Source organism: Echeneis naucrates, chromosome 8, assembly GCF_900963305.1.
Source record: "Echeneis naucrates chromosome 8, fEcheNa1.1, whole genome shotgun sequence".
NCBI classification, from domain to species: Eukaryota; Metazoa; Chordata; class Actinopteri; order Carangiformes; family Echeneidae; genus Echeneis; species Echeneis naucrates.
The window spans coordinates 11,778,404-11,799,508 of record NC_042518.1 but is presented as its reverse complement, the minus strand read 5'-3'; the positions used below and the strand labels follow the sequence as shown (position 1 = coordinate 11,799,508).

Genomic DNA, 21,105 nt, shown 5'->3' with positions numbered 1-21,105 from the left:
AGAAAATAGCTAAAGATTTGAATGAGCTGAAATGTACAGATTCCATTAGGCTCCTTTTTCTCACCATGGATGGTGGGGGCTTAAAGACAAAGTCAAATATTCATATTTAGGGAGCATGATGGCTCCAAAAAACATATTGGAGGGATTGGTTAGTTTGTTGTTTCTTCTCTGGCTTTAAATGATTTGAACGTGGGAAGTAAAACTTCCACTATAAATACTGCCCACTGTCTAGCACAATCCAGTCGTGTGTGTTGATCAAATTAGAAGTACACACCATGCTTTAGATTGTTTACACCTGTATGGTGGCGTTTGTTTCCGTCCTCTTACTGCGTGGTGACGTCACAGTCACGTGCTGTGCGCAACGTACCAGTTCGTCTATATACTCCGGGCTCATTGTGTTTTCTCAGCGGTGCAGAGTGGAGCTGTGAAAGGGCAGGGAGAGGGACCAATCAACCTAGGGTGTATTTTTTTTTTTACATTTTGTTGACAGTTTAGCATTATTGGGGCAGCATAATGACCGATAAAATGGATATGTCTCTAGATGACATTATCAAGCAGAACAGGCAGCAGAGAGGTGGAGGCCGCGGTGGAAGAGGTCGAGGCCGCGGAGGCTCAGGCGGCGGCAGAGGAGCAGGCGCTGGGCGTCTTGGAATCAGCGGCGGCGGATTTGGAGGCAGAGGCGGTGGATCCGGCCCCATGAGGAACCGACAGAGCCTGAACCGCGCTAGAGGCAGGCCAACGCCTTACAGCAGGGTATGAGAAAGTTAGAGGAATGTGCAGAGAAAGGAAAACCTTCGGCAAACCTGAAAATGCCTGGGTAGCGTCCTTCTATTCTCCACTAGGCTTGCCTCCTAACCTTCTAGCCAGCATGCTAGTCAAGCAAATAAAGTAAACGCTAACCGCCGAGTTTCCCTCGGAGGAGAGCTCTGTAATTTGCGGTTAAGCATTTATGGAAGTTGTTTACGTAGTTTGTCCCCTCTCCCACAACCAATATGTGTTGCACCGCTTTTCAAGAAGAGGCCTTTTTGGAGAGCGAATGTGTTAGCCGTGTTGGCTAGCTAAAGTTGGATCAAGAGGGCCCTGACGGCGCCATTTTGAAGCCAGCACCTTAAATTAGAGCTAGTCTTCCACTGGCAATAACAGTCGTTTCCACCCCAAGTATCAGAGTGATGGTGAAAGGAAGCCACTTGGAGAAAATTCACCCTCAAATGATTTTTTTCCACCACCGTCGGGAGCATAGTTTTGGTCCATGTCACGGCGCAGCGTCCAGGCGGCCTTTTGTTCGGGAGTGGCTGGCGGGTTTCTCAACGAGGCCTGCTTGGTGGCTTTTCAACCCGTGTGGCTGTTACTTGTGGATGGATCAGTGGACTTAAACCCCCTCCCCTCCAGATAGGGCTCATAAATGGCAAATCTTCACCCTGTTAAATGTGAATGAATTCATAGAACAACCCAACAAAGCCCCAGTCAAAATGGCGTGGTCTCAAAATGGACGCTGATAATCCACTCTCTCATAAAGGGGGTAGCTGGCCATTTTTAGTGGTTTTTCCTGGTCAATCCCCACCCTTATGGACAATTTCCCTTCCTGAAAGCCAGTTTTGTGGCTTGAAAATGAACTTTTGGGCGGGCCTGGAAACATGGTGCAACGCTGGAGGCAACGGTGCTTCAGACGGCGACCCCCTCCCCGTGTACCCGAGGATCATATCTGGAGAGCCTTTGGTGGAGGCGCAGATGGCAACAGAACAATGGGCAATATTGGTACAAGTTGTTCAGGGTTTAATATTGAGATTGTGGGGGGTTTCAGATAAGACATTTTGCTCAGTTTTGACTTAGTAGTCACTGATGTGTAGAGTCTCAGCTGATGCCACTAGGCCTAACTTTTAATTTAATTATGTATATTTGTATGTAGAGGTGATTGTACAACACATCCCCTTGCCTTTTATAGCTGTTTGTCCTGTGTATGTCCTTCTGTCCCAACTGATTCACTTGCTTGTAGTGATGGGGTGGGCAGGGAACATTGGGGACCCTCTTGGGGGAGCTGAGCACCCTGGCACTGTTGGAAGTGGAACCCCTGCTTGCCCCAACACCCAGCCGTGTGGACTCTGTGATTGACAGAGGCAAGGGGATCCTGAAGTCAGCAGGTGCGTTCTCTTTCATCTGTTGCAGCCGAAACAACTTCCAGATAAGTGGCAGCATGACATGTTCGACAATGGCTTCAGTGGCTTCAATGGTGCTGCTGGAGGTGGCGGAGGAGCTGGTGTGGAAACTGGAGGGAAGCTCCTTGTCTCCAATCTTGACTTTGGGGTCTCAGATGCAGATATTCAGGTATTTGGATTTACACCCCCACATTTATTCTGTAGTATGAGCTTAACGCCGAACAGCAGGGTTTAAAGCAATAGGTTATCACTGTTTTGCTTTCCTTTTCAGGAACTTTTTGCTGAATTTGGGACTCTGAAAAAGGCTGCAGTTCATTATGACAGATCAGGAAGAAGTCTGGGAACCGCAGATGTACACTTTGAAAGGAGGGCAGATGCCCTCAAGGCCATGAAACAGTACAATGGCATCCCACTTGATGGTATGCCTCATTTGTGTGGAAGAGCTATCAACTGATGCATTTATCATTATTTGATAGCTAATGTGGATGTTTTGTTTATTAAAAAAAAGATTTCTGCCAATTAAGCACTACCTCTCTATCCAAAGTGTTATATTTATTGGATGTTTGTTTCTCTAGGGCGGCCTATGAACATACAGCTCGTCACATCACAGATTGACACACAGAGGCGACCTATGCAGGGGTAAGTATAGTTTCTTGGGGAAACTTGGCGTGCAGTCTTTGGACACCATGTGATGGGCATTCTTTTCAGCCTGAACAGAGGTGGTGGAGGCATGAATAGAAGTCGTGGGGGAGGCTTTGGAGGCATGCAGAGAGGTCGTGGAGGACGGGGCGCAGGTGGTATCAGAGGAAAGGGCCGAGGTGGTCGCGGTGGTAGCAGCAAGCAGCAGCTGTCTGCAGAGGAACTGGACGCCCAGTTAGATGCCTATAATGCCAGGGTATGTTCAGCAGTAAATATGGTAACTGTCACCAATTGATCACTGTTGTTTTGACAGCTGCCTAATTTGCTCCTATTGTGTTTTCACAGATGGACACCAGTTAAGATATGAAGCTCAATTGGGGTTTTTGTCCCTTGTCTGCACAAGGTGGTTGTCAGATGTGCAGAGTATTTTACACTTGGTTCTGTCTTCTGATGTGATTGAAATTATTGTTCCAACTTCTTTTAAATGCTCCAAAGTGTTTTTTACCAGTGTTTTTTTTTTTCTTTTTTTTGATGAAAATGGTTTTGACTGTAGGTTAATGTGAATTGGGATTTCCCAGTTCTTTCCTCTACCCTGTAGTAACTGAGGCTTGTTAATAAAACCTGCAGTGCATATTAACCAAATGCTGTTTGTTTCAATGTCCATGCACCTACTCATCCATCTGGATTTTTAGAAAAGCTGTCCAGTAAAACTTCATACCAGTTTAAAAAAAAAAAAAACTAATTTTAAGTAACACAACTCCCTCCATCTAAAACCTACCCAGGAATCCTCAGACAAAATAGTTTATAGCTGATGTTTTAGTATGAGGGGGGCTTAGAGATTTGCTGGGGGTTGATTAGTAGTGTATATTACTGCTGTAGGGTATGTATTATATTACTGGGTATCCCACAGAATCTTGCTGTGGCATTCTCAATGAAAAATTCCTGCCCTCCATCAAACTTGATTTCTAACTACACCCCGACCGTCTAACCACTAGATGGCACTATCTTCAGCCAAATCAGCGGACACCATATATGGTCTTAACTAATGTCAACTTTACCTTCAGAAGCTGCTGGCTTGAAATGCACTGTGCTTGTGCATGCTTGCCACGCCTTCGGCTTGGATTCACCGGTCCACAAAAATTTATGTTCCTGTTTATAAAATATGAGGTTGTCTAGTATGGTAAAAAGCAAATGAATAAAAAAATGAGCAAACTTTGTCTCGACTGATCCAGGTAACAATTTATGAGTAAAAGTGCAGATTGCATGCCCGCACACTTCGAATGCAAATGTTCCCGGAAGTGCCTTAAAGTCAGGGCTTTACCTCCCAGCTCAGCAGTCAGTTAACCACTTCCGTTTGTTCGTGAAATACTAGTTTTATATTTTGTGTGAGTCGTTACATAGTTATGTGTTCTGGTAGGTTAAAATATCTGAAACAGCTGATCGGCAGTAATCTGGTATCCAATTTTTACGCCAAGCAACATGCATGCTTGGTCACTTTCACATACTTTGTTACTCGATACATAATTTGTGAGTAGAGGAAAAAGTAAAAGGAAGGAAGTGCAGTGTATTAGCAAGCCACGTTCTTTAGATTGAATGAATCTGATAATAAACAACTAATGTAATCTAAATAACTGTAATGGAGTAAGAAATAGAGTTTCTCTGGAATGTATTAATTTAATTAGGTAGCTAATGGGGTTATCTGAGTTAATTTCAGTGAGTCTGGGCTAGAAAATCGTTGCCAGGACCCCACGCCGCTGGAAGCCATGCTTTTATTTTGAAGGCGTCGGGCCGGATGCGGACGGGTGTCAGCAGCCGTCGCCTCAGATTTTCCTGCTCAGCTTCACTTGAGCAGCCCTCAGCCCCGCTCACAGCAGACCTCCCAGCTCAGCAGTCGGATAACGGTAAGAGTTCAACAAACACGGAAAAACTTCTCTCATAATCCCTTTTTAACTGACGAGCAACTCGCAACTAGACAGCACGGTCATTTTAGCACGCATTTGACCTTTTATCGATTCAATCTGAGCTAAATTAAAGCCGAGAAAGTGAATTACGGAAAGGAGCATTTTCTCTACCAAAGAGCCACTTCCTGTGGTCAGGCTGTAGCCGGGTATTTGTAGATTTTCCCGGCCGATAACGCACTTTTACGCTCTAGCACGCCTTCATTTTAGTACTAAAGCTCATTTGGCGGCAGCTCGAACTTAGTTAGTTGTTCATTTCCGGGTGTTGCTGGCCTTTGCTGACATTGTTGGCCGTTAGGTAACAATAATGTCAGCCGTTGTATTCATTTGTTCCCATGAATGCACTAACCTCTGGATCATAGCAGTAACAGCCCGGGTGATTTAGTCCAAAGTGTGAGAGAGACTGACCAGTCTGTCATGTGGTGGAAGAGGAACATTTTCTGTCACTTCCTGGAACTCGTCCCTCTTTTAATTTGAATTAGCCCCTGGGGGTCCACACCTAAATGGTTGGCCTCCATGTTGGCGTTTGCCTCCCCTAGTCAGGTGCACTGTGATCACATTTAGTGAAATCAAACTCGCTTCCAGTGACACCCACTTTTGTTAGTTTAACCAGGTGTTCCGCAGTATGGCTGACAAGTGATTTCTTTATGAGCTTGGTCTTCCTGTCTGAGAAATGGCCTGCACCTTTAGACGAGTTGGAAAACTTTTCAGATGATGCATGCTCATCAGAGCTGTCTCAGTCTTCATCTAATCCCAAGAACCTGCAGCTTTGCAGCAACGACTGAGTGTCGTGGATTGTGCAGTTTCTTTTGACCTTAGTAGTTTGATTTAACCACTAAATGATCATCATGTTATTCAGTGCCATAAACTTAAACATGTTCGAACTGCACCTAAGGTGTATGCATCCCAAATGAAGTGAAGTTCATTCTAAATTCTTCATTTAGATATTCACAATGTCTGTGATTTTTGTTTGTTTTTTGTCTACTTCATGGCATAAAAATATTTTGTGAGGCAAACCTTCCCGTCTGTGTGTGCTTTTGAGTTAGCTTTATAAGTCTTCCGGGACAAATCATGCCCATTTTAGTTCAGTCTAACAGGGGAACATGTGCAGATATCTTGCTCAGTTGCTCTGCACATAGACCTGTTTCAGATAGTCATGAGTAATCTTTCAATCTCACATTCCCTGGTCCACCTCAGGTACAACATGGCTTTCCGCAGCCTCAGTGGTGGTCTTTTCGAAGCACCTCCTCATAGAAGTGATTGTCTTTAGTAATTTGAAATGTTTATGAAAACTACAAATATTAAATTCCACACTTTTTTCTTGACTACAGAATTAAGCTTTTTAAACAGTAATTTTGTTGAATTACCATCTATTAAATGGCATCGAACTGGTACTCTTCTTTAAGAAGACAAATAAACAGCTGCGATCCTGCATTCTGTCAACTCGGTCATTTTGACCAAAGGCTGTTTCCCAGGGAGGAAGACTGAATCTGGGCATGACGCTGAGAGAGCTGAGTAGAGCAGGAGAATAAGCCCTGACCTTTCAGCTGGCACCTTGGCTATCCCATTCACTCATGGCTTCCTGCAGGGATTTCTCACTGGCTATTTTTAAAGCCTCCTATTTGTTCTGGTCCTTCCTGGGATAGAAGCACGTTTTGTTTCTGTCTCACATAGCCACCTCTCTTAGCTGTTCATTTTCTAAATGGATCAGATTAATCTTGTGTACATCTGTAGTTCTAAAAAAAATGACTATTTAAGATCATCTTGTAAAAGTTATTTTGGATGTTAACATCCCAATAGATTTTTGCAGAATCAGTTTTTGCAAACTTTTTACAGCATGTTCCATTTCTACTTTTAATCTCATTGCATTTTTTTTTCTACCCCCTTGTGTGTTTTTGTTGAGGTTGGTTTCCTCTGTATTACATCAGCTCTGCTAAGAGCTCTGGGTGCAACACTTCCTCAAAGCTTTTATGTGTTGTACTGTCCACAACTTGGTGGGACCCATCATGATTTTATCTACTGGCATAACATCTAGCCAGTGCTAGTGTCTTTTCGCCATTTGTGAAAAGCAGTTGTGCTGGTTTAGCCTTCAGGGTAGAACATTTAGAAAATGGGTTGTTCCACAGCGCTGCAGCATGTGGTTTATTGCTCTAAAGGATATGAGTCATGAAGCACTTGCCCAAAAAAGGAAGTTTGCACTATATAACAGAATCTAGGACCATAGTAGCATTTCAGATATACAATTTAAAAAATGGTATCAATATTTTGCAAATTGTGTTTGCTCTAGTTAGTTACAGAGTTATTGCTTGTCACAGCTTAAGTATTTGCAGCTAATGTTGCATTTTGCACAACTCATGTGACAAACCTGAAAGCAGCACTTAGCGGAAGGTAGAAATAATAAATCAAACCGCTGCTGGTGCTGATCTGCATGCAAGAGTTTGATGAATATCAGTTGCTGATTTCATAGTCATTAAGTTCCGTTGAGCTTTTATGGATTTAAAAAAAAAAAAAAAAGTTTAAAAGAAGGTCAGAAATGCTCAGTGTAAAATGCTTCAGATACATTTACAATGTTGTATAAAATGCTTGTTAAGCTTATTTATTTAGAAAAATAAAAATCATTTATATTAATTAATTGTTACTTGCAGCAAATCTGATTGTTGACCCCACAATTTGACAAGCTGCTAAAATGACCAAGAAGAAGTGATAAAGAAGAAAGAGAAGTGTTGAGAAATGGTATGGCTACATGGGAAATATCCAAAGGTCTCTTGCAGGCGGGGTGTTGCATGAGGGAGGCCGCGAACAGAGAAAGATCAAAGCTGCTAGAGATCTGTGAGTGACATTTTCAATAGAGCACTAAATCCAAAAGCTAAATGTCACTTCTCAGAGGCTGCCATTTTTAACTTTTAAAGAAGGAATATTTATGGTCTCTTTTTGTCTCTGTGGACTTTGTTCCTAGTCACAGCAATCCAAGTTATGAGTCACCAGCTGTAGTGCTTTTGTTATTTCATTACGAAAGTTGACTGAGTTGTACAAAACACCTAGATTTAGATTTTATGTTTCTCTCACACACACACCCCTGCGCTCCAATTAATAAGGTTTGTATCATCCCAAAAGGATTTCCTGGTCCTCTTTGAGTTTACTGATTATTATCTTCTAACTTCTCAGTGGCACTAATGACTCCTGTCAAGAAAATCCTCTTAATGTGACACCTCCAAACACTTTCCTCTCCAGTCCCTGACCACCTCATTAGCTATAATCCCACTTTCCATAATCTCCACAATCAATTTTGTTGCTAAGGAACAGACCTAATCTGGAGTTTTAGCTGCTGCCAGGCTTGTTGTGTTTGTAAAACTGCTGCTGCTTAGTCCAGTCAAGCAAACACATTATGAGTGCAGCACACAGGACTGCAGGTTTGGATACTGAGGAGGTGAAGTTTAACAGCACATCCAGTGTTCCTTTGTATGATCCCATGACCTCTGGGCTGTCTCCTAACAGGCCCTGGCACCGACCGCTTAGTATGCAGCCAGTTATCCACAGCTTGTATTGTTTGAGTAGCGTTATCTCGAAGGAATGTGTCACAATGACAGTGTTGATGTCAATATTGTTAAAACTAATTATTTTACGAAGTATGTCAAACTTTAATTTGCTGAATGAACTATTTCATACTGGGTTAAAACCAGACCTGTGAGTGATTTGACTGTGTAAATATTGTATAACATGCTCAGAAACAGATGCATTTAAATGTTTTGGTGCTTATGTCGAGATGTGCAGTGAAAGACTATGACAGAAGATTTACAGGCACGTGCACACTAAGCTATGAATGTAATGCATTCGTGGAGTCAAAGGACTCTACGAATAGGTCTGCTACTTTTTTGTTATTTTATCTTCAATCCTACTTCAAGTTTTGAAATATTACATTATACATTATATTACATTATATCCAAATGCAAAAAGCCACACAGGAGCCTTGCCTAAATTAAATCTAAAATTGGCAAAATTTTTATCTGAAGAATTACAAAGCTCCAGAGCCCAACATTATCTCGTCCAGTGTCTTATTTCCAAAGCAAGAGTTCAAAACAAATAATAATCACATAAAAAAAAAAAACTAAAACCAGAGACATTTTGTCTTCAAACAGACATGATTGATGATCAGAATAGTTACAATCCCGTAATAAAATAATCAGGTAATTAAGTAATAGGTTCTCTGAAATGCTGCACATTTGATCTGCGCACATATTTCTGTCCAATCCTCCTACAGTTCTTCATTCAAGTTTAATGTAGTGGAAGCTGACTGCATCCACCTTTGTGTCTTCAGACAGTCTGATCTTGTACCTAAGCTGCAGTGGAGAAACGCATTGCCCGCATTTGACCCAGCAACTTCCTCTAATTAAAAGTACAGCCCATGGTGGTTGAGCACTTGTACAGCAAGAGGCAAGTAGAGGAAGCTGAAAAAAACGAACCTGTTCCTTAATACAAGAAAAACATAAATGTGTTATCTGGTGGCGTCTCTCTGTAACAAGGAGTCTCTCATTAAACTCTGTCTGATAAGAAAAAAAAAATAAAAATAGCTGACATGCTAAAGTAAAAAAGGAATTTGTGCTTTTATGGGAACACAGGCCCTATTTAAAATAAATAAAAAATGTTGCTGCATTTTCAGTTCCTGCCTGACTGATATCTGTATATAGGCATAATAGAGCCAAGAAGAGAGTTTGACAGAATGGCAGGGCCGCAAACCAGACTGGGTTTTGATTCTTTTTGCAGTATTGTGATTTATTCTGATTAGTCAGACTGTAAATAGTGTGTGTTGCGTTTGTTTTATTTAGTGCCATCAGTTAGGATCATTTGTCATGTGGTGGTTTCCCTTTGTGTTTGCATTTGTCAGATTTGTTGGCTTGTTTTTGTAAAGACCTTCACTCCAATGATAACACTGATTTGCAAAAAAAAAAAAACAAGTAACAGAGAAAGATTATTTATGGTATCTTTAAACCAGTTTTGTCTTAATTGGGTTTATGCAGTTATCTTCTTTTTTCACTTCTGGGTGGTAATATTTTCAGTATTTTCAAATTTGATTACATCATCAGAATTTAAGCAAGGATGTTTCGTGGTCCTTGGTTTGTTTTTTTGCCCTCTACATAATATCACAAGAGAGAGAATGCTCACAAAAATTATCTTCCCATTACTAATTCTTCGAAGCATTGACAGTGTAGTTTTATAAATCGTTGACTTTGGCATACTGGTTCTCTCAAATACAGGAAGCAGAGTACTTTCAACATGCAAATGTTGCAAACATTTAGGAAGGGAGGTTTGAAAGCTTAGCTGCTTGGCAGCTGAATTAACTATTTTTCTCTGTGACAAAAAATCAAGCGTGCTTTTGTCTGCATCAAAACTATAAACGCCGTAGCACATGCTTTGTATTTTGGTAGCTATGAAGACGGTGCCAACAGTTCGACTAATCTGTGCTGTTAGTTCTGAGATCTGCAGGGAAAGAGCAGCTCGCCCAGAATGAGCGTTATGAGCATGTCATCATCCAGCTGCCCCTTGGCTTTTGTAGGTGTCGATCAGTTGGGCTTCAGCCAACATCTGTGCACCAGATGTTATTGGAAGTGTTTTCCAATCAACAGTTGCAGTGTCTATCTTACTCCAAGCAGCTCTTTGTTCTATCCTAATGTGCTGCTCCCTGCTCAGAATCAGTGTCTTTGCTTCTAATGAGTAGTGACTGGTATGACAGTGCAGCTGGGCGTAAATATTCGTATTAGCACTGCTTTTCCTCAGCAGTCTGTGTGCTGAAATAGTTCATGGTAGAGAACAGACCACCACCCCATTGTGTACGTTTCTGCTGTGGCTTCAGAGAAACTTGCGGCACAACAGAGGACTGAGGGCCAGCGTGTCCTATCTCCTGGCTCTCATCTCAGCCAGCGTGTACAATTGTGCACTTCTGTGTACACAAGTGTAATCTTACACCAATGCTCAAATCGAACAAAAGCAAAGTAAAACCGTCTTCTTTCTTGCTAAAAATAATGTTGATCATTGTATTCCATATTGAGTTTGTGGTGAACATTTTAGAAAAAAAAGGTTGCACATTAAACTTTAAGTTTAAATTAAGCAAACTGTTGGTTCCACTGTATCCACGAACAACTGCTTCACATCGCCATGCAAGTTTTTCTTGTCCTCTAACCGGGCCTCTCTGCTGTCACCTTCCTTCAGAGTTCAGCACCATGGCAGAGCAGGAACCCACAGCAGAGCAGCTGGCAGAATTGGCAGCTGCCAACGAAGAGTGTGATAGCGCAGTCAACTACAAACCTCCTGCCCAGAAGAGCTTACAGGAGATCCAGGAGCTGGACAAAGATGATGAGAGCCTGCGGAAGTACAAGGAGGCGCTGCTGGGGAACACTAGTGTGGTTGCAGGTCAGTGGTTGCTGTCAAATAATTCCCGTGGTCTTCTAAAACAAATGCAAAACCAGCAGCTAACCACACTCGCACTCACACTGCTTATCTGCTCCCAATTTGGTTTCATTCAGTGAATCACAGCTTGTAATCTTTAAGTGTGTGTGTGTGTGTGTCCAGCCAAAACATTGTTTCCAAATGCAGGTGAGGCCGCTGCTCTCTGTATTTGCTCTACCAATAGTGCAGCGAATCAAACCAGTTGTTTGTTGTGACAACAATTCAGTTGCACTAAGTGTTGAGTAAGAATTTTCACACCAAATGACAGTAAATTCTTTTCTTGCCTTGTATTATATATATACACTGTATTATAATGTCATTGTTTGTTTTAAATTCTAATTAAATGTTTGAAGTAATGCTTAGAAAAGTAGAGCTTGATGCGTCATGCAGTAGATTAGTGCCAGTGCAACAGAGGATACGAGTATCACCATTTACATCAAATAGTTTTTTGCTCATAAAATAAATTATTAATGAGATTTTTGGACTTAAAGAAAACAATAACAGAAAGCCAAATGGTGAAATTTAATAGTAAAGTCAGTCTGTGATCCTCTGAGAGCTGAGTCTGATTTCTGTGACCTTTCTGCCTCTCTCAGATCCCACTGCTCCCAATGTCCAGGTGACACGAATGACTCTGGTATGCGAGACAGCACCACAGCCTCTGGTCCTCGATCTACAAGGTGAGCAGAGTTCCAGGTCGGAATGTGAACAAACCACAACGGATTTTTCACGTGAACTGAACCCCGACAGTACATTAATTATGAACAGTGGCCACTCCCCTTTGTGTGCTAATATGAACCTAATGACCTCCTGGATCATTATTCTGTTAATTAGACATCATTTGTCTTCCCACTGAGAGTTGCTGGAGAACATATAGATCATTGATGGATTGTGGATTTGTGTTTAAGTGGGTTAATGAACCATTTCCTGATGGGACCTCTTCTCCCTCAGTGGTCACTCTGAACTGGCCTCACTTGAAGTCCTGTGCTAGCTGGGATTCAGTATCACTGACTCTTTTTCCCCCCTACTGTGTTGCTTTTCCCTGCCAGGTGACTTGGATAGTTTCAGGAAGAACCCATTTGTGCTGAAGGAGGGCGTTGAATACAGAATAAAGATCAACTTCAAGGTGAGAGAGTGTGATCATCGTATCTGTTTGTTTTCAAAAACTGTTGTAGGCATGCGGATGTTATTGCTGCTCAACGGAACTATATTTATCATGAGAAACTGCTCAGCAAGCTGAACCATGCTTCTTCTTCTAGGTCAACAAGGATATTGTCTCAGGCCTGAAATACATTCAGCAATCATTCAGAAAAGGAGTCAAAGGTAAAGTTGCACATTTGTTTCAATGCTATTAACATGTTCTATCTGATATATCTGGATATTGTGGTTAACTAAGGATTATGTACCAGATACATTTTTTGGGACTTAGGACCAGTAACTTCCTTCATTCTCTTTTTAGACTCCAGTGCTTATACAGATTTGAATACATTTGGTCTAGATTATGGATTTGTGGATTTTGTTGCCTTCGGATGGAGCCAGACAAGCTGTTCTTTCTTGTTTCTTGTCTGTTTGGTCTGAAAGCTGTTTGTCATACTTATCGATGACTTGGTTGAGTTCATGTTTCTGCACTGGAGTGCATTTTGGTAGATGTTTCCATACAGTTACTCACCTATGGTAATTTTCAATATACGAGGCAGCGTCTCTGCTTTATAAATGTGCATGCATGCAGTAAATCTGGAATTGAGGATTTGCCTTTAAGAAACTCCTTCCAACTCCTTATCCTGTCATCTGTAATATCTAGTTGACAAGACGGATTACATGGTTGGTAGCTATGGGCCCAGACCAAATGAGGAATACGAGTTCCTCACCACCATGGAGGAGTCGCCCAAAGGGATGCTGGCTCGCGGCACCTACAACATCAAGTCCAAGTTCACTGATGATGACAAATTCGATCATCTCTCCTGGGACTGGAGCCTCACTATCAAGAAAGACTGGAAAGACTGATTTCCCCCCTGCCCTCCTCCTGTCACTGTATTCCCTTTGCTTTGCCCCTCTTTCTTTTGCTTTCATTCCTTCTTTTTATTTTCATCTCTGGATTATGTGTCAAATTAAACTTTTGCTCTCTCCGTCCATTGATTCCCCCCCCCGGCCCCATCCTGCTCTTAGTTAGTTTTCCATTTTCAAAATTCCAGTCACTTCATCATTCCTCCTATAATGTCTCATTTGTTTGCACCCAACTTATGTTAAGTATTAAATTTTAAAAAAATGGAGAAAGCAAACAATGGGCACAATCCAGATTTTGCAGTTATGGTTTGTTTATAAAATGAAAAAAAAGAAAAAAAAAGTTAACTGCTGTTTGAGAATGAACTACGTGAATCCTTCCTCAGATTGCTGCTTTGATTTCCCCTCTTTTCTCTTTCTATATTTTTCAGATTGTTTCGTACAATTACTGTAATCTGCCTTAGAAAGCACAGTACAGAAATCAGTAGTGCTATAAAGTACACCACCACTGTACGATTACAGAGCAATCATTGCTGGACACAATGTTTAAGACGCAGTCCTCCTAAAGCCTTTGAGCAGATTATTTGTACCAGGGTCTTGGTAAACTATTTGGAATTGAGAACATGCTTTTTTCTTATTTTTTTTTTTCCAAGGGGTTTAGCACCTGGAAAAATCTGCTGTGAGAACGAGGGGGAGCAAATTACCTCTAACCTCTTGCTACCCCCTTGCTTTAGGTGTGGTTGTTGTTCTGATCAGGGTATTTTGGCAACCATGTGGCCTTAACAAAAACCCCTAAAAAACCTAGCTGAGCCATTTGCCTTCATATATTTGCCAGACCATCACGTGAGCTTGTTTTTAACAATATTTGTAATATATGGGCAGGGAATCAAGACAAAGGGCTTTTAATGCCTTTTATTACGGGCTTGAAGATTCATAAGTCATTACAAATAGATGTCAATTATGTCACTGCTATTTGCAAACTTACACCATTTATTAAGTCTTAATCCAGTACTGTTCTAAATATCATTCAGATAGACTTTTAGGTCATTTACAGCTACTGTTCGTAAGAGTCCACGTCGTGTCACCTAGTCTCTGGTACCTGAGGCCATATTGCCACTGAGGTGTTACCATAGTTCTTTCCGGACTTGATCACCTTGTGTTTCTCTAGTTTGGCATTGCCTGTGTCCACTGTGCCTCCAGTCTCTTACAACCACATGCTGCTCCTGCTGACCCAACATCAGTGAGGTGAAACATTGTCTGTAATTGACTTCTGAACCCATTTAGAGACATCAGTCCCCAACCAGACCCTGATGATCACCCCTCCATGCTGTAGATGGTGTTTTTTTTTGTTTTTTTTTTTTGATACACTCCTTAAGTGTGGGAACGGTATCTGTTTCTACAGCTTCATTCAGCTCTAGTGCAACATGGACTGATGCTTTTTCTCTGGGTTGGGTCTGTCTTTGTGTGCTACTTGTATTACAGTTTACTGATATGCTGTGTTCACATTAAAGTCTTCAGACTGGGCCTCTGGGTGTCCTCGTTTTATTTGTTCAGTTGTTGCCTCCCTGAGCACTTCACAAACAAATAACATGGTTAATACATTGATTTTAATTAACAAAATATTTTAAATGGACAACATGGATGATGGACAATGCGATACCACAAGAAACTGATTACTTATAAATGAAATCCCTGAAACAATGACACACATCATTCATCCCCTGTAGTTTGTAATGCATGCTGGAAGAAAAAAAAAAAAAAAAAAAAACACTACAGAGGTGTCTATATAATCAGCTCTTCCATATTAACCATGTAAGCAAACAGGACTCCATCAAACACACAAGCACAGTACACTTTGGCAGCTGTCTGGAAGATCTGTACCATCCAACCAACTCAAAAAATACCATTTAACTATCACTCCTGCATCCTTCAGCACCTCGAACAGGTCAAAAGCTTGTGCAATGTATTTTTATCTACTTTTTAAAGATCAATCTAGCACTTAGTGTTTATTAGAGAGCTACATGCTTCAAATGTCAGTAGTTTTCAAAGCCAATGGCAGTTTTCCTCTATGCTATTATTTGATTAGATTATTTTCCATCCAAAAATAAATGGCAAAAGTTAAGATAAGTTCTGCATCAGTACATCTCAAATACTCCTAGTATGTCAAACTACATCACATACTAGATTGTCCTTAGACAGAAAAGACCTGATTTTTTTTGTCAGGTACGGGTTTTCAGAAAAGGCATTTGATCCACAGTGACAACACAAAGTGAATTATAATATTTGGCAGCGTTAAATTAATCAGTCTAGCTTATATCCTAAAAATCATTCAGCCTTCTTTTAGACTACAGCCACCCACCCCTGAAGTCATGTTAAACAACAATCCCTCAAGACAGTGAGGTAAACGAAGATAAATAAATCCTGTGTGATTACCTTTTTCAGTAATGAGCCCCCGCTCATTTGTTAGATTTGTGAGTTTTTCTGCTCTTGGAGGAGTTCATGTCACTCTTGGTCTTCTGCAGGCGGGAGAAGATCTCTTTGAAAAGCGCCTTGTACTCTGGTGTGTTCTGGCTGAGCCGTTTGTCCACCTGCTCCACCTGCCTGCTGATCCCCTCCAGGGCCTCTGGGGTGGAGGGAGTTTGGGGGGGTGTCAGGGGCGTGGCAACGGCCCCTGATGTTGAGGGCCCCGCGGCAACCATGCTGTACTCCTTTATGGAGGGGTCCCTGGAGACGGGCCGTGAGGTCTGTACCCCGGCGTGGCACAGGCTCTCCTCGTGACGCCGGCACTTCCCCAGCAGCTCTTCATACTTCTCCAGCAGGGCGTGATACTGCTCGTCCACCTCCCTCAGGATGGACATGCCTCTTTTGCGCACGCCGTTGGCATGCAGGGCATAACTACCCTGGCGTCTCCCCGAGGCATCGCGAGCTGAGATGGCATTCAGAGCTGTGTCGCTGCAGCTTTTCCTCACTGGGACTCCTTGCTGCCCCGTTCCCCCAGCCTCACCAGCGCCTCCTTCTCCTCCTTCCTCCAGCCCTGTGCACATCTCCGGCGTGTCTGTCTCAGGGCCATTGTTGAGCAGTGTCTCTAGGCCATCTTCCATGCCCCCAATCAGACACAACCTGGACTTCCTGAGCTGCTGCATCTCCTGGAGCTCAGCCTCGAGCTCTTGGACTCGCAGCTGGCAGCCCTCTGCTCCTAAGAGACGCTGCTCCAGACGCTCAAACTCATTCAGCACAGCAGCACACTCCTGCTCTGCACTCTCCCTCTTGGACCGCTCTGTGGCCATGGCTGAACGAAGGGACGAGACTATGTCCCTCAGGCGCCCGTTCTCTTCATCCACTGGCCGTCGCTCAGCGAGGTCGACACTGCCTGGGTTGGCCAAAAGGAAACCATCCTCATACCTGTCAAAAACAAGTGTTCATCACTCAGCTGCAGAATTATAAGATCAGCTCAACACCTTGGGAATTCTTTTGATGCATAATGAACACAACAGTGAGTAAAAGTAACTACAGTCACAATGAAATTGAGAAAAACATTTCAAAAGGTTTTAAGTTTGTTCCAACTTTTCAGTTCTGTTCTGAAATTTTGTGGGTTCTTCTTTCCCCATCGCTCCAACATCTGCTGTCCAAATCAGATCAGTAATATTTGCATAGTCCTGCTGGCAAACACAGAGACTGATGAAAATAATAATAATAAAAAGTTATAAAAGCATTTACATGCCAATATTAGCCTACATAGGTTAAACTATGTGTGCAAGGTTGTCTCTTAAGCTATCTCATCCATCATGAACTTGAACTGAAGGTTGCTAACATGCTAGCACTTGGCTGGAGGCTGTCAGGTTTTTCTCTGTAATGAATGAAGCTTCAGCTACTTTTTTACTTTCTTTTTTGTGTTTAAGGACAAAGCCTGGCACTAAAATGTTAAAGCTGTTAAAGTTCCTCTGGGAACAGAGAAAAAGTGGGTAAATTAGCTTTCACTGGAACTCTTATACATATTTCATACTGCTAATTCTAGTTTTGACCAAATATGCAATATTTTGTGGCTCCTAGAATAATAATACTTCCTCAGCCCAGCGGAATCATCAGTTTATGTAGTGGCTCCATATTAATCTAAATCACAGGACAGTGTGTTTATTTCTTCCCTAAGTCAAGAGCCTGTTTACACACACACACACACACACACACACACACACACACACACACACCACTGGAGAATAAACTCCAAACTAGTCACCGTGGTGCAGTGCAGAGCTCTTTGAGGCAGGGGAAGGAGTGGACCGTCTTGCGCCGTTCCTTCTTCTCTCTGCGGACTCTCAGCTCCTCCAGAGTTCGCAGCTCATCCACCCGAGCTGTCAGACTGTCCACCTGACCCTGCAGAGTCTCCATGGTGCCCGTCAACCTGTGCCGACACAGACAAGAACACACACAAATGTTTGTCCTTGTGCTGTTATGTCATTAATGACTCAATTCTCTTTTGTCCAATTCTCTGCAACAATGAGTCACTATAACTCAACAGAGCTTGTGATAGAGCACATTTAGAAAGAAGGAAAGCAGCCACTGAAAACTATTTTTAGCCTTAAGATCTGCAAGGAACGTCAATCCCTAATTATAATTATTGCTAGAAAAAAAGTGTTACATGTGATTTAAAGGTGCAGTGCTAAAAGCTGAGGCTGCTGCAAATACATTTATTTATTCGCTGGTTTTGCAGCGTCCCTTCAGAGAGCTCCGTGTCAATGAGGGTCACCTGTCTATCTTCTGCTGCGAGGCCTTGCTCTCCAGCACCAGTTTCTCGTTGGTGATCTCCAGCTCTCTGGCTGTCACATCCAGCTGCTCGTACACCTTTGCGTGCTGCTCGTTCATCTCCCTCAGCATCTCCAACTGCTTGGACAGGTACTGAAAAGCACGACGGATTAACATTGAAATGACTTGAGCTAAATATAGATTCAGCAGTGTTTTCTCACCCAGTGGCAAACGTTAAGTACCTCGATTGGGTAGAAAACATCTTTGGATATGGATATATTGAATCTAACAGGGTGCTTGGACATGACATGATGAAATTAAAAACACGTGATGAAACAGCTCAAAGCCTGTGACACATTCATGGATAATAGTTGTATCTAGAAGTAATGGATAAATACTTGAACCGGATAAATGGGATGAATAAACGGTTGAAAACTTTACTGTAGCACTAGTGCGCTGGTACACTGACAGCTCAATTGACGATTTTAGATCAATAATTGTTAAACGTCAACCGATTTGAAATCAATCAATCAAAAAACAGCTTGAATTCACGTAACATGGTTGTGGAGTTGTTGGTCTGAAAAGGATCAGGAGTTACCTGTCATTGCAAATTCAATTGAATCTAGGTATCATTTCTCAAGGAGTTGGGTGGACTTAAGTCAGACTGCACCAAAGTTCCCCAAATAAATGTTATTTGATGTCAGTTCATCTGTGAATAAAACACAGTCTTGGACCTCAGAGCAAAATACAGCAGATTTATGTCATTAACAGATGGTGGAGTGTTGTGTTTCTGTTGCTGAGTATACTCATCCTCAGTCTGGGCTCTGACTAAAAATGAGTCTGGAAGTTGTGTAAATCCAATAATTTCACATGAACACAGAATAAGCATTTGTTGTGTATGAAGTGCACCAAATCTGTTCGGATTGCACCGACTTGAACACCCATTACAGAAAAGGATAGTCGTGCATACCTCTATCTCTTGCACTTGGTCCTCATTGTTGATGTACATCTGTTGAAGGGAGTCTTCCAGCTCCTTGTTGCGCTCCAGGAGAGTCTTGCCGAGCTCCGCTGCCAGGTGCAGATCTGACAGAGGACGAGAGGAGGGCAGGCATTAGCAGCAGGAAACAGTAAAAGCGTGATGGCCGGGAGCTCTTTGCACTCTTCGCAATTTGCTTTTGAGTGCTGCACTCAGCCTCTGCTGCACTCACTGACTGACAGCCATTACGGCACATGAATGCCTCGTTTTATCAGCAAACACGCACAGTCATTGCGAAGAAATTCATAATTCCATTTGGATTTGGATACAAGATGATGTGTGCAACCATGTGAAAACTATTACACACCTGGGTGGAGAATCAATCGCTCCATTTTTATCAGATGAACTTAACAAGCTTCATTTGCCCGGCCGCATTGCTACATTTGCCTGCATTGCTGCTGAGGGAGGCAGGGACAGGCTGTAATTTCCTGTTTCAACAATGCAGAACTGATAGCAGGACACTGGCCTGAACTGCTGAGTGAGTGTGTGTGTTCAGCCCCAGGTCCAGTTCAGTCCCAGAGGGCCATCACGTGCCGAGTCATTGTTATGTAATTTCTGAACTATGCTCATGGATCTGAAGCCACGTTGAAGAAATATTCATCGCATTGCAATTATGAAAACAAAAAAGCCCGTCACATCAGTGCAAAGTAAAGAGACACCAGCTTAAAGACAGCCACGGTATCTGTCCATCGGTGTGTGGACAACAAATTTGTGCATATGTCCATGTCTATCTTCTTCATATTCTCCCTCCGAGCATCTCTGTGAGGGCCTCACAGCTCCATGACATCATCAGGCCTCACCATCTGCCCACATGTGCTTCATATGTTTGTCAGATCATAACGAACACAAGGGTCACTAAATAGCAGAGCTGGGAGAGTATTTGCATAATAGCCACCTCATTTCTAGGGCGAAACCATGCCTAACGTTGGGTTGATGCAGGACAACGTTTGTTTGGAGCGCTGAGAAATGTCTGCCTCTGATCTGACCCCAAAGCCTGTAATCCTGATCCCCAATAAGGAGGCCTTGTCTGGGGCCTCCTAATCAGATCAAGCAGGGGCTTTATGTCTTCAGGCTCATTGCTGAAAAAGGGATAGATGGGATATAGATGGTATGGCAACGCACACCCACACACACTATCCACCTGTCCCTCTGTCTTCCCTCCAGCTATGATGAGCCACAAAGCTGCTTTAGTTCTCTGGGTCAGCAGGTAATCAGGAGATGAGATGATGCTGAGGCCGGCACACACATCTCATCCCTCCTCTGCAGGGCCCATTGACGGTCCAGCCATATAAATCATCGCTGAGAGAGCTGGTAGAACAATCAATCACATTTCAAGTCAACAACAAAGGAAACAAATGCAAATGGAGCCCCTCTGATCCACCCTGAGTTGGTTTAAAGTGCTGAAACAATCTCTGTGCAGCTCGCTGTAGTGAAATATTTCAGAGAAACAAGCGAACATGAAAGCTGAGTATTGTCTTTTCTCAAAAACTTCCACATTTAGAAATGTTGGCCATTTTTTCTTCCCACAACGCTCAGCTGGTTTGGACCTTTGGTAGGTACACATACAGCCCATATGTCACCACCTCCCCACAGACGAGCTGTGTTTTCACAGCCTCCCCCACAAAACACAGTCAGAAGACGGAGATGAGAGACAAAGGAGAGAGAGCTGGGATGCAGGAAGGAGCCACTCAGTCAGTCAAGACTATTCTGGGAAACATCAGTGGCAGGAATGAAGGGTAGCCAGCTCCTGGCTCTCTGGATGACGACAGAGACCATTCATCCATCATAGCGTGTGCACCAAATGTGTTTTACAAATGGATGCAACCTCCTCCCTTCTTCCCACCCCCCCGTCCTGCATGAGCCCATCTCCCCCCGGGGAGAGGAGCTGCCTCACCTTGCTCCAGGTCCCGCTGGTCGTACCACGGCTCCTCTTCCTCGGTGACAAACTCCTCCATCCTGCCGGCGCGAAGCATCGATGCCGATCAACTTCTCCTCCCGCAGCCGACGTGATCTCCTGATTCACCGACTGCTCGCCCGGAAGTGGCAGCAAACAACAGTGAGCGTGCGGCCGCAGCCCCGCCCCCTCCTCCGTTAGAGCACCTGCTGCTGATGTCGGCAGGTCCGCGACGGACCGGATGAA

The 21,105-nt window shown here is 43.0% G+C and overlaps 3 protein-coding genes across 6 annotated transcripts; 2 read left to right on the top strand and 1 right to left on the bottom strand.

Moving 5' to 3' along the window:
- The first annotated feature begins 397 nt into the window (after positions 1-397).
- Positions 398-3,428, top strand: alyref (Aly/REF export factor). 2 transcript variants are annotated; one of them, XM_029508262.1, is made up of 6 exons: positions 398-753; positions 2,164-2,322; positions 2,425-2,572; positions 2,729-2,792; positions 2,862-3,048; positions 3,138-3,428. In XM_029508262.1, exons 1-6 carry the CDS (start codon positions 514-516, stop codon positions 3,150-3,152), a joined length of 813 nt encoding a protein of 270 aa, XP_029364122.1. In that variant the 5' UTR covers positions 398-513; the 3' UTR covers positions 3,153-3,428. The 2 variants fall into 2 exon arrangements, with proteins under 2 accessions (XP_029364122.1, XP_029364120.1); XM_029508260.1 differs by having other exon boundaries at positions 610-1,755.
- A 1,174-nt stretch (positions 3,429-4,602) lies between these two features.
- Positions 4,603-14,713, top strand: arhgdia (Rho GDP dissociation inhibitor (GDI) alpha). Its single transcript, XM_029508430.1, has 6 exons — positions 4,603-4,693; positions 10,955-11,155; positions 11,785-11,868; positions 12,238-12,314; positions 12,448-12,511; positions 12,990-14,713. Exons 2-6 carry the CDS (start codon positions 10,966-10,968, stop codon positions 13,190-13,192), a joined length of 618 nt encoding a protein of 205 aa, XP_029364290.1. The 5' UTR covers positions 4,603-4,693; positions 10,955-10,965; the 3' UTR covers positions 13,193-14,713.
- A 225-nt stretch (positions 14,714-14,938) lies between these two features.
- On the bottom strand, positions 14,939-20,997 carry cdr2l (cerebellar degeneration-related protein 2-like). 3 transcript variants are annotated; one of them, XM_029508428.1, is made up of 6 exons: positions 20,860-20,997; positions 18,900-19,012; positions 17,934-18,082; positions 17,424-17,588; positions 15,856-16,591; positions 14,939-15,810 (listed from the first exon to the last, which is right to left on the bottom strand). In XM_029508428.1, exons 1-6 carry the CDS (start codon positions 20,936-20,938, stop codon positions 15,646-15,648), a joined length of 1,407 nt encoding a protein of 468 aa, XP_029364288.1. In that variant the 5' UTR covers positions 20,939-20,997; the 3' UTR covers positions 14,939-15,645. The 3 variants fall into 3 exon arrangements, with proteins under 3 accessions (XP_029364288.1, XP_029364286.1, XP_029364287.1); XM_029508426.1 differs by having other exon boundaries at positions 14,939-16,591; XM_029508427.1 differs by lacking the exon at positions 20,860-20,997 and adding an exon at positions 19,273-19,330 and having other exon boundaries at positions 14,939-16,591.
- Positions 20,998-21,105: the final 108 nt, after the last annotated feature.